Genomic DNA, 12,723 nt, shown 5'->3' on the forward strand with positions numbered 1-12,723 from the left:
AGAAAAGAGAAAAAACTAAGGTAGAGAAGAGAAAGGACACCTGGAGGGAGGAGACAAAGTCTTACATCCCAGATGATGTTTGAGATTTAGCCAGAACTGTTGGAGGTGGTGATGTCACCTGGCTCCCGCTCTCTGGCCCAGTTTGGTCAGCACATCTTTGAGGATTAAGGATCCCAGGAGACACTGGGGGTGGCAGCCATGATAGTGAAGCTCACTCCAATAGCCATTTTTTCCCACAAAGTCTCTTTCTTTAAGTACCCAAAGGAGGAGTGAAGGGTGGAATAGTTCACCCTCTCATTATTTGATCCAACAAGTAGGCCTAGTGTTTGACACACCAATTTTGGTTCACTGATTTTTGATTCCACGCTTTTCTTGTTTACTAAATATGATCATAACAACATCCTTGTTATCAGGAGGCCTTTTTACCTTCCTTTTGTACCTTTTTCCATCAACATTTGTTGTTATAGGTTATTGTGACATTTTAGGGACTTACACACACTTTTTACTATTGAACTCACAATGATGGCAGATGTATAGGCCCAATTATCACAACATCACATATTGGATGAAGAGGGCAGATTATAGGTTGCATAGTCTGTTTATCACTAAAGTCACAGAAGTCAACAATAGCAATGAATAGTTCCAGTATTTTTCTGTACAAAGCTGTCTCAATGCATTTCATCCATGACCTGCAACACTCCTGTTACTCCAGCTTCAGGTGTCTTTTGAGCAGAAAATAGACTAATCATATTATGTTGTGTCAACATTTGTGGACAAATAGGTCAAATTAAGAAGGGAATTCCAATCCTTTGAGTTCCAAATGAAAATTTGAACCCAGATCTCTGGCAATGAAACGCATTTACCTCTTTCTTCCCTGACCTATTTCCTCAAATTTTTCAATCGCCAAAGACCATCATTATTAGCATTATGCTCAGTTTTAATTAGAGATGTACAATGATCAACTATAATCGAGGGAACCATAAAATAGATCGTTTATTGACTTGTTTCTTCAAACTACCAGTCCTCAATGCTTGCATTAATTTATTTTGAACAACAAATTGTGATATAACTTCTCACAGCAGGGACTATGTCATAGTGTATGTTTGTACAATGCCCAGCACGATGGAGCCGTGGTCCTGATTGTGGCCTGTAGGCACAGCTCTAAAATAAATGTTAAATAATACTAGCCCAAGCTGTGACTTATACATGGTGTGAGTGATTAAAAGGAACATTTTTTTTCTAATCTTTAGAGACAAATGGTTTGGAAACCGAGAAGAAGCAAGTGTTCATTCTTAAACTATCTTTCCTGTGGTTTTATATGCATACATCTCTAATTTTAATAGTGTTCATTTACAACAGCTGTAAAATGCCTACCTACTCCAGCAGACAGCTGTAATTATTACAATTTATGTTCTAATAGTTAAAAGAGTTTAAATAAAAAGTCATTTTCAGTTCAACTGCATTTGTTAGTATATTTGTGTGATGGACATTTCTTAGTAAATTTACTTTCTCTGAAACAAGGAATGGTGATAAAACACATTGAAAAGAAAGCAGAGGATAAATCCTGACTAATATTCTTTTACTATCTATGTACACATTTAATTTTCTCCTTGTTATTAATATTATGATTGAAGGGCAATCTAAATTCAGACATGATCCAACGAATAAGAATCAAAAACAGATCAGAAAGGGATGAGGCATATGAACATCTTGTTGTTTCTGTAAAATTCAGTGTTTTATTTCTGTTTTTGTTTTCTATTTTATAATTAACTTCTCAGAAGCACAAAGTAGAACTGGTTTTTTAGAACGGATCGCTGAATTATGAACCCTCACTTCTAAGCCAATGCAGAAATGTTGATTTGAAATCCCAGTGGTTTCGCTTAAAGATGATTTCTGAAATCTGTGCACAACTGAGTAATGAGCTAATGTGAGGCAAGTGAATTAAGGTATTCCAATATCCAGCACAAGTCAAACATTTGCTTACAACTTTGCCTGCATTGTGACTTTCCTACGCCAATAAAGAGGAACCAGCTACCAAAGAATCAGATTCTCAGCTGAGGCAAATTGGTGTAATTCCAATGACTTCAATTCTCAAACCTAATGCTTACCAAAGATGGGTAAACCAGTCTGTAGGTATGTGTACACTCATGTATGTTCAATGGAGTTAAACCAATTTACATCACTTGAGGATCTTGCCCTATAACTGTAAAGTACTGGTTACACAACTAGTAATATTATGGAAAAATATTTGTTAACCAGCATAATAAACATATCTGTTCAAGCCCATATCCTCAAAATGTCTGACTTGAATTTTGGACAGCAAGCTGTTGTTGTTGTTGGGTTTTTTTTGTTTTTTTTTAAGTGCAAATGAGTGAGACTAGCAAGGCAGCTAATTCTCAATTTTGTAAACAGTCACTTGTGAAAAATGGATTGTATCCAATTCTGAGTTCCCTCTAAGTTATGCAAAAGAAAGGAGTGAGCAGCACTGAATTCTAATTGGTATATTACTATGCATCATGCCATTGGTTTTAACGGCAGCCTTTGCTTCATTTTCAGAAGTCAATTAAAATAGAAGCTCAACTGATAAAAAAAAAAAAGGCTTGCTAGATTAAGATTCATTTTAAAATGCCTGGTTGTATGTAGATTTATTATTAATATAAAGACTGTAAACGTATGCGAGGACTGTTTTGCACATTTAAAGGAAGCACTAAGTCAGAGAATTATACACTTAAAAAAGTTATGTTTAATTTCAGAGTTCTCCACCTGATTGGTGTGTTGGGACCTACTCCAGGACTGTAGTTACTAATGTGCTAGATCCTCTTCTCTGTTCCATTTCTGGGAAGAAGAATTCATACCATGCAGTCTTACCATTTTTTAAAAACATTACTTTTATATCTTTCTTCAAGGTCTGCTACTAGCATGGGTAGGCTGCCTCACCTCCAAGAATGAATTAACAGTCCTCGGGAGTCACATGCTTTCGTGCTGCCTGTTAATGGGGCCTGGGAATTAAGAGCATTAGAAAATCCTAGAGACGAAAAAGTCTACTACTTTTATAATCTGGTCTCTCTTTATCACATTCCCCAGTTGTCTGCTGTTTAATTTATTTCCTTATCACTCAAACTCATTTGTATTGGTTGCTTTAATGGACTGAATTTCTTGGCCACTTTAACTACACCATTGCAAAATTTTAAGTGAAATAATTTGACCTGAATTTCCCCCTTCTTTCTGAAAAATTTTGGATTGTGCCACCTATTTTTATTTTGTTTTAATTTTGAGGACTCTTGCAAGTCTATTCATCTCCAGTGACACCCAGCATAATCCCTGGGGCCTCTTTTTATTCCGATTCTCAAAATTCAGCATCAAACTCTCATACTCCTTCATTACAGGCTTTCCAAGACATGATCTATCTAGTTTATGGATTTATATAGTGCCTATCATCCCCATATCATCAAGTGCTAAGCAGCTTTTTTTTCAAAATGTGACCCAATACGAACTAAGGCAAAAGTGCCACTTGTTCTGATTTGTATTCTAGCCCTCAAATGATGTAACTTTTTGTAACTGTACCCAAATAGTAGTTTTCAAAGATTTGTCAACAATAAGCCTTAAATACCTTTAATTTATTTAATTTGTTGGTCTCAGACTTTATTTTTTTTGTTGACATTATACTGCTTTTCCTTTTCAAATCGCCTTGTTACCTAGCAAATGAAGCTCTCTGTGAAATCCTAATATACACTGATACTGTGACTGTTTGTCTAATTGCACTGTTCCTCATAATTCCCTGCATTTCCCTGAATCCCCCTTCCTCATCACCATCAAATTTAAACTTTTATCTTCAGTGTCAAAGCCCTACACAACTCCACTATGCTATATATTTGACTTGTGATCATATGCCCACTTTATCAAAAGTACCAGCTTTGATACTTGGTCTGTCCCTTTCTCTTAGAAGTATTCCTGATTCTATTCACATGCATGGAATGTCTTCTCTTCTCTTGGCCAACAAGCCATCACACTCCTCATTTAAGACCCTCCAGAAAGCTCACCTCATCCAGGATGCTCACAATAAGTGACTCATTGCTAGCCACTCTCACAGCTTTAGTATTTTTGTTTTTAAAAGGTGGCAGAGAGGAAAATAATGAACCAAAAATCCTAACCCAAGCACCAAGATGTACTGGCATCTATGTTCAGTGACTATGTGAGCTCCCTGGTTCAAGATACAAAATCCCAGATGAGCACGGCACGAAAGGATTAAACTTAAAAGGGGGAAAAGGTTTATCATCTTACACTGTACAAGATAGAGCAAAAATACAGTCCTCCCACTTGTATTTAAAATGATAATTTAATTTAGAAAAAAAAATTAAGTTCAATTGCCCCCTTCTCTGGGAATATCCATAAGGTTATCTTCATGGAGATTTCTCCCCTATCATTCCTGTTAAGAGTGGAGGAATGGGGTCTCCCCCACCCTGAATAAAAGGACAAGCTTGCATATTGGGCCCACAAATCCTGCTGACACCCTGAGATCTGCACAGAGGAGCTGTGCCTTAAGTGCATCTTTGACTCTGCTCTACGGCAGTGGTGCTCCAATGGAGCAGGAATGCCTCTAGCCTGGGCTTCCCAAAGGCCCCTACCGCAAAGGGGAATTCCACAGTGGAGTGGGAAGGAGGGAGGACATGGAGAAAAATGTAGGTGGAATAGTGTTCTTCGCCAAATCCTGTCTCTATCCCATCCAGTCCTCTTTCAGCATGCCCACTGTTTGTCCTCTATCTTTGTGTGGCTATCTGGACCTGGAGTGCTCTCTGTGGTGTCTAGGGGAGGAGAAGACTCTTCCATATAGGCTGCTAGGATGCCTTTCTGAGCCAGAAGCGGGATCCATGTGTGGATGGTCTCCTTGTTGTGCACATCTTAGGAGTACAATCAGGCTCCTTTTAGTTTACCAAAATAATGATACGAGATGATACAACTGTGACGTAGCTGGATTTTTTTGGAGAAGTGGAGCTTCCATGACAATATGTCAAGTGAGTCATATACTGTAGATTCTCTTATTGAATGGAACAACAAATGAACTAGTGGTTTCATGCAGCTTCAGCTCAGCATTTGATCTATCGGTGCTTTTGCTGGTTTGTAATTTTTCCCATAACGCACATATTTCACTCCTCTCGGACCAATCCATCTATGAGCCCCCTCCTATTTTGGCAAGTACTATTGAGGAAAACAGGTGCAGCTGAAAATGTGTTAAAAGATCATGGAATGAAATTAGCCAATGGAACATTTAAGATAAATATCAGAAAAATGTTGGGCAGGATGAAGCACTTGAATATATGGCAATATAAGGCAGAACAGATGATCAGATGCACCTTTTACATTTATAACCTTCATAACTCAATGCACTTAAATAGGTGTTTTGCAGTTATTTAAGCACAGTCTGAAAGACTCATGCAGAAATTAAATTGTTGAATTGCACCTTGAAGGCCACTGGAGACAGCCATTCATTCCTACAACATGCACATTTGCCAATACAGTATATTAAATAACTGTTCAACTGCTTCCTCAGTTATAACTAAAATGAGGATTCAAACTGTGAAGAAGAAGAGGTGACATGGACAATCTGAGGAAGGGCAAGGAAAACCAAAGGAGTTTTGCAAGATTTTTTGTGAGGAAATTATGATTCAGTGGTCTGAAAGGCATTTGGTCTGACAGTTGGTTTCATAACAGATGGAAGCTATGTCATGATAACCACACTCTGATAACTGGCTGGGTTCATGATTCACTAATAGATTCACACTGTCTTTTTGTTCTGTGTTTAAACAGCCCCGAGCATAATAGTTCTTGGCTAGGGATCCTAGGCTCTACAATCATACAGATAACAAATAATAATAATAATATAACAACAATTAAATACGTAACAAAGAAGTGAATGCGTGCGTACGTTATTCAAGTTTCAAAATGGAGATAAAAGTGAATTAATTCATATACTTTTGCTGAGAAAAAATCATGTAGGACTGACAACCAAGAAGCATCCTTGAAATATTTGATTAATAACCATCTATACACCGTCACAGTTTGATTTGGCACAATCTAAGATTATACGTAGCTATGAAGGCCATTATTGTTAATCCTTATTTTGAATGTTAAATATTCTCACTCATTTTATAGGTGTTTCAAGCAGTATTTGTGTCAATAATACAACTGATTTCTTAAAGCACTGGTTTTTTTAAACAAGTTAATAGTTGCTTTGGGTCTTACTGTTAATTAAATGCTGAATGTGACCATCTGTCATCGTCATCTGTGAATTCTCAGGAAGGAAAATACAAAGCATGGATGCAATGTTAAAAGTTTATTAGGACCAGATTGTGACCTGGCTAGTGCAGTCAGACAGGAGAATGAGGGATGCAAGCTGCCTTATTGGTACCAGAAGGAGAGAGAGAACAGCACCATGGAGACGTAGCTTTTGACTTTCCTTAATCTCCCCCTTTTCTCCAGATGTACTGGCCAGCTCAGTTGAGCAGCGCATCAGCAGAAGTAATCTGCACCAGGTAAAGCGCTGATTACCTCCACCCAGAACAAGAAGGGAAGTCAGAATGGAGAGACTCACAATCTGCTACTGGGGAAGAGTAACTACACGTTGCCCCTTGCCCAGGGTTTCTGCCAAAAATCGCAATTTAGTCCTTAGTTGAAAAGAAAAGAAAAAGCAATTACATCTGGAGGTCAAGTTTAACAACGAAAATCAAACAAGAATGGATTAGAATTCCCATGAACTTTGGAGAAATAGTTCGCATTTGAAATCTGTGGCTAAGGCCCAGTTCTAAAATATACTTACTCTTCATTACGATTTTTATAAAGAAATGAATTTCAACATGATTTAAAATCAGTTATCTTCCAAAGAAATGCTGCACTTTACAAAAGAGGAGTCCTTACCCTCAATCTTCTCTCAAACGCTGAAATATTGCCTTTGGTCTGCTCCTTCCTCTGCCTCCATTCTATAAGGTTTGAATTATGCTCTCCAGGTAACGAGATATTGCACTTTCCTAAAGTGGGGTTGACAACACCTGCCAGAATGTGGGGCTCTGTGTTTAGAGTGATCTCCATTCCGCTGGCAAAGGTGACCCTCAGTGAACCATCCGGGCTGACCCGATATACATTCTGCGTGTTGTCTGTCAATAAAACAAGAAGAGGAGGAAAATTCAGTTCTACAGCTTTATAAAACAAATCTTAGATGTGCAAGGGTTATGTGTGTAGGCAGCTGTATATATAACAACTTCTGTGCACGTTTGTAACCTGGAGGCTGCAGGGCTTCAGACATGTAAATAGATTTTCAATAGCTTTAGGCCTTATTATTTTCATACTGTAGGCATCCTACGTCCTGAATAAAGGTCTTCTGCCTTTAGGCTTTTAAAAAGAAGTGAATTCACCAGGTTGGCTTTTTGGCCACTCTGAAAGTCTGATGATGGGGGATCAATATGTTGCTAATACAGGAAAGCATCACACCCTTAAATGAACAGAAGGAAGAACTGAAGTCAAGTCTGAGAGTTATTTTTTCAACTATTTAGTATAAGAATCTCTCCCCCAACTCTGGCCTATTTATGCCATGTAAAAGGCTGGTTATGGAAGGCTTTCCCCAGCACTGTGGAAATCAGTGACAAGGTGCCGTCTGAGGACCCCCTCTCCAAGCCCTGATATAGGGTGCATGTCAGGACTGCAGCTAGCAGAGCAGGGGTGGGTCAATGGTGAAATGCTGAGGATAATCCAGGCAGTGCAGCAGCCCACAGGGCAGCCCCTGGAAGCTGCCAAAAGCTTAGATAGGCCTCAAGTACAGTCTAAATTATGCTGAAGGCCTAGGAGCAGCCCAGGATTGCGACAGTGCTAAGGTGGTTTAAAGCCACATTAAGTCTTCCTTCCCTAGGCTGTGAGTTCTGTGCTGCACCTCTAAGGATACGCCTGCACGGAAGGTGTAATTTCCAGCCCAATGAGATGTACCTGCACTAGCTTTTATTGAGCTTATATGCTAAAAATAGAGTGTAGCTGCGATAGCATGAGCAGAGGGAGGGGCTAGTGGCCAAGTACCTAAAGTCTTGGATGGGCTCGTACTCAGGCGGCTAGCTCTGCCCGCCACTCATGCTGTGGTGACTACACTTCTATTTTTAGCTTGCTAGCTTGATCACCATCCACCTCCCCTAAAAATCCACCATCACCAACAAAAAAATTCAAGGAGGAAGAAAATCAATTAGTAGACTGAACATTTTAGAAGGGATTTTGTTAAAACTGACATCAGGAATCTGAAGCAGAGCATTTGGGCATATTTTAGCAAGAGAGTGACCCGTTAGCAGAAAGGATCATATGTTACTAGATTAGCGCTCCCAGGGAAATACCATGGTAACTACAGGTGTCCAGTCAGAATCTTGGTATTCATGATCTAGCTACATGCACTAAGCAGCTGATATGAGCCATATTTTGCTGTCATACCTACAAGTACTGCTTCTAGAAAATGGCATTACCAGGAATGAATTCACCACATCAGCCACTTATGGCATTTCCATGTTACAGTGTCAATACGGCAAGTCAATCTTTTGTGTGGTAGTTTTTAGAATGAAAAATTAGGTGCAATACAAGCAATTCTTATCACTTTGATATTGAGATACTAAATGTGTTTACCCATAAAGTCTAGAGGATGCAGAGGTTTCAGATAACAGAGTCTATCCATGGTCCCTGAACACACTCATAGTTGGAAGCGCATCCACCAACATGACATTTCTAGTAGTTACCTCGGTAATATAATAAAGTAGGAACTAGCAATTTGTGTTAAAGTTGGGAGGAAACAATCAAACAAAGGTTGGTGATTTTTTTTTCGGCAAACTGATAAAAATGCAAATGAGGTTATAGTTTCAAATTTAATAATTAGGGGGAAAGAAACAGATGTGCCTTAATTACCTTGTTTTAAAGTGTATATAGTAGAGGTAGCTGAGAAGTTTGTAGCTGTGATCACATTTTCTCTGTTTGACGATTCAAGTTCTACTCTTGTTAGTTTTTCAACATCACTGTGGAAACTGCTGACCTCACCAGTTGGAAACGTAGCATTGGTCAGGTGGCCTTCAAGGTCATATCTGAGAAAATAGGGGATTCACATGTTAAAGAACCTTGGAGAGAGTTAGTATCAATTTGTATGTGCTCCTATGAGTGAATATAGTGCATGTTTAAATAATGCTGGCACAATAAATAAAAAGGTAAAGATCGTTGACTTTAATTAATTGTTAAATGTTATGTTAATTCTGCAACTTTTGAATTCTTTCTCTATGATTTGAGCTATATATTTTAGTAATGCTGGATAAAATACAATTGGTAATAGGTCACGATAGTGTAAAACCACTACTATCTGAAGTACCTATATCACGTTAAGTTGCAGTATGTACAATGGTTGGTGATTTAAACTTACTTTGATGTGATATAGGAAAGCTGCCACTAGAGGTCACCCTGCATCCAGATAACTAACAATATTTTCTCATATTTGAATCAAAATAAATCCTAGTTCTTAGATAAAATTCAAACATATTTTATTGCTGAAGTTAAAATATTTAATATGGATGATTGAATTTAAAAAATCTCTACAGTTATAAGTTAATAGATAGGATCCAATTCACAATGGTTATGTTGTCTCCTCTCAGCATGAAGAAGGGCAGCAGTATCTGGACCTAAACATTTTAGATAACCCAAATTTCATCAGTGCTGAAAGAATTATTCTATTTCAAGGAACGTTATGTGTATTCAAATCAGCCCATATTATGAAAAAAGTGAACAACACACAGACCTGGAACAACATCTCCAGTGGATTTTTACTTCTACAAATAAGTTTGTACTCTTTTAACTGAAATAGTGGATAGCAGTAAAGCAGAATGAAAGCCTGGTAACAGGCTGACCCAAGATCTCAGTCAAACTGTTCCTTCAAGGCTCTCATGCGATTCTGTAGTTTTATTAATATTGCTATGACTTAAAATAATGATTTAAAAAAAAATAAAACAAATTCACATCTCATCACTGCAAGTTGTTAATAAATATTTATGCAGTACTTACTATTTGGAATTTAAATGGTATACAATAATATCCTTTTGACTTTACGCCAGCAGCTTGCTGCAGGTGATTGACTAATCTCTCTCTCCGAAAAAATTACGCAGAACTCCACTCTGTACCTGGCATTGCTACATAATAAGGCCTCAGTCCTACAGATCTCACTGATATGAATACTTCTTACCCATCCAGGTGGACTCATTGAAATTATGGGTCTACTTACATGAGTTAGAACTAGTCATGTGAGTAAGGACATATATCTGTATGTAGAAACAAATAGTTATAATATTTTAGAGTCTTTCTCCCCATATCTACAAACACCATGAGGCTAGATCTCCGCTGGTGTGTCAAGTGGTGTAGCTCCATTGGCTTCAATGGAGTCATTCCATTTTACAACAGTGATCTGGCCATGTTCTTTGTTTAATGTGCTGGCATCATTGCTGTAGTACAAAAGACTAAATTAGCCGATGTCCACATGGCTCCAGAAGTATCTGTGTGCAAAATGAGGGAAATTTGGATTCCCCATAAAAAGAAAAAGAGAAAAATACAGCAGATGTTCCTTTCAGATGAAAACATGTTTCAGACATAACTGCTGAACAACTTGCTTTTTTGCCAAATTAATTCATCAAATGCTAGAAATACTATATTTCTCTCTCTGTCTCTCTACTATACTCATATATATTATGAACACTTATTTACATTCCATCCCCCTTATGGAAATCGACTAGCTTCCACATCTGCTGATTAACCTAACTCAAATCACTATTGTTCATTATTAGAAAGCTGGTCAATGATATTTCATTTCCTGCCTGATTGAACAGATGTGAGAGGATAGCTAGAACATTCAGATTGCCCAGTCTTTATACAAAATTAAACTACGAGTTTCTACTGCAGGATCATGGCCCCTTAACTGGAACTAATTTAAGAATAAAAATTAGGGTCTTATTCCGCCACCCTTACTGGTAATATACATAACTCCCTGCATAATTGTGCTGATGAAAATGGGACTATGGGAAAATTTGCTATTCAGACACAGTGTAAAAGTGGACTTGAATGATTATACATTTAACAATAAAGGGCCAGATTGTAGAACACTTGCACTGGTGAAGATGTACCCAAATGAACAGTCTCACCGGTGAGAGTTCACCACTCTGAGTAAAGATTCCACAATCTGACCATAAGGAGATCTTTTTCAGTCCCCTCCAGAAAAACTCCTAAAGACCAAATTCTGCCACTATTATTTATGATGAGTAGTACAGTATCATGAGTACCATACTTGAAATCAACAGAAATCCTTGCAGAGCAAGTGGTACTCACAACACAATAAGAGTGGTAGAATCAAGACCTATTAATGTTCATTTAGGACCCAGTTACACAACCCTCACTCATGTCAGTGACCATTTCATAGTGCAAGTAACCCCACCCATTTCAGTGGAAGTACTCACATGAGGAAGTGCTCACCACCATGAATGAGACGCACAATGGAGCATGTACATTCAAAGCACATTTTCATTAATATATGTTCTATATAATTAAGGGTAAAAATGATTTCAAATAGAAATCATTTTATTTTTTTAAAAGGGAACCTTTTTATGTTTTCTCGTCCTTGTTTTTCACTGAAGTCTCTCACAAAAATCTCTCCCTTTCATGTCTTTATTTAAAAAAATGACTGAAAATTGTACATTAGCTGCAATTTTATGCAAAAGTTCTTTTAGCACTTCCATTTCATCAGATAATAGTAGATTGGTGACAAGTGCTTTTGTAGGTGATTTTCCTCCCTCTTAATAATTTCTCTCAGAGAGGGAAACTGACATACAGGTAGATGTTCTGAACTATTCATTATCTTTGCTCATATTCCAATGTATGTATGATACGTGTTGTTAAACAAACTCATCCCTATTTCAGCTTGACAGTGTCATGGTTTGAACTTTTAGATTAGAATGCAAATCTGGTTTAAAAAGAAAACACAATTCCGAGCAATTTCAATTGAAAGTTGTTCATAAATTAATTCTCCTGGCCCCAACCCTATGTTTATGCAGGATTCAACAGCAATTCAGATGCATGTAACCCTTTCAAAACATCTAATTTTCAAAGTGAAAATCAGGGTGCTTGGAATGTGGAAAGTATCCTGACGTATCTGGAAAATACTCTCTGGTTAAACAATGAACAGGGACCATCATATCTTGTAAACCCCTCTGAGTAGAAGGGACGGACTCCAGCCTGAAAACCTGTACTACCAACCATTGTATTAATTACTGGGCGTTGTCCCACTCACTGTAAATGTATGTGTTATATTTCATCTGCCATGGGATTATTCACAGTAGTAATAATCGCACGTGGAAGAAAAGGTTTACACAATCGGACCCTAATGTAAATGCCACTGGAAGTTACAAATACTCATTGAAATCAATGGGACTGCTAGGTATTATTACTATAACTCAAAGGTTTGCAGGGTAGGACCCTAATTTTATACCCCACTGGAAACGCGTGTTATGAGTGGTCCAATGCTTCACCTGGAACATATATAATTACTGCAGGTGAAATCGCTGATAGAAATATTAATTGCTCTTGGAAAGATCACTTAAAATATTTGACAAATATTTATGGAGGTTTTTCATTATTGGATTTTTTTTATATCTTATTTTGTAATGGGATTAAGTATATTCTATT

The 12,723-nt window shown here is 37.7% G+C and overlaps 1 protein-coding gene across 3 annotated transcripts in view; it reads right to left on the reverse strand.

Moving 5' to 3' along the window:
- The window catches only part of TENM1 (teneurin transmembrane protein 1), a 428,532-nt gene that overhangs the window by 14,716 nt on the left and 401,093 nt on the right, over positions 1-12,723 (reverse strand). For all 3 annotated transcript variants that reach the window (XM_067548198.1, XM_067548197.1, XM_067548199.1), the window contains 2 exons: positions 8,923-9,095; positions 6,913-7,148 (listed from right to left, as the gene is read on the reverse strand). In XM_067548198.1, coding sequence (XP_067404299.1) covers positions 6,913-7,148; positions 8,923-9,095 — 409 coding nt within the window. The remainder of the gene's footprint in view (positions 1-6,912; positions 7,149-8,922; positions 9,096-12,723) is intronic.

The sequence above is a fragment of the Emydura macquarii genome, unplaced genomic scaffold (assembly GCF_026122565.2).
Source record: "Emydura macquarii macquarii isolate MOO-44397 ecotype Brisbane River unplaced genomic scaffold, CSIRO-AGI_Emac_v2 contig_1253, whole genome shotgun sequence".
In the NCBI taxonomy this organism is placed as follows: Eukaryota; Metazoa; Chordata; order Testudines; family Chelidae; genus Emydura; species Emydura macquarii.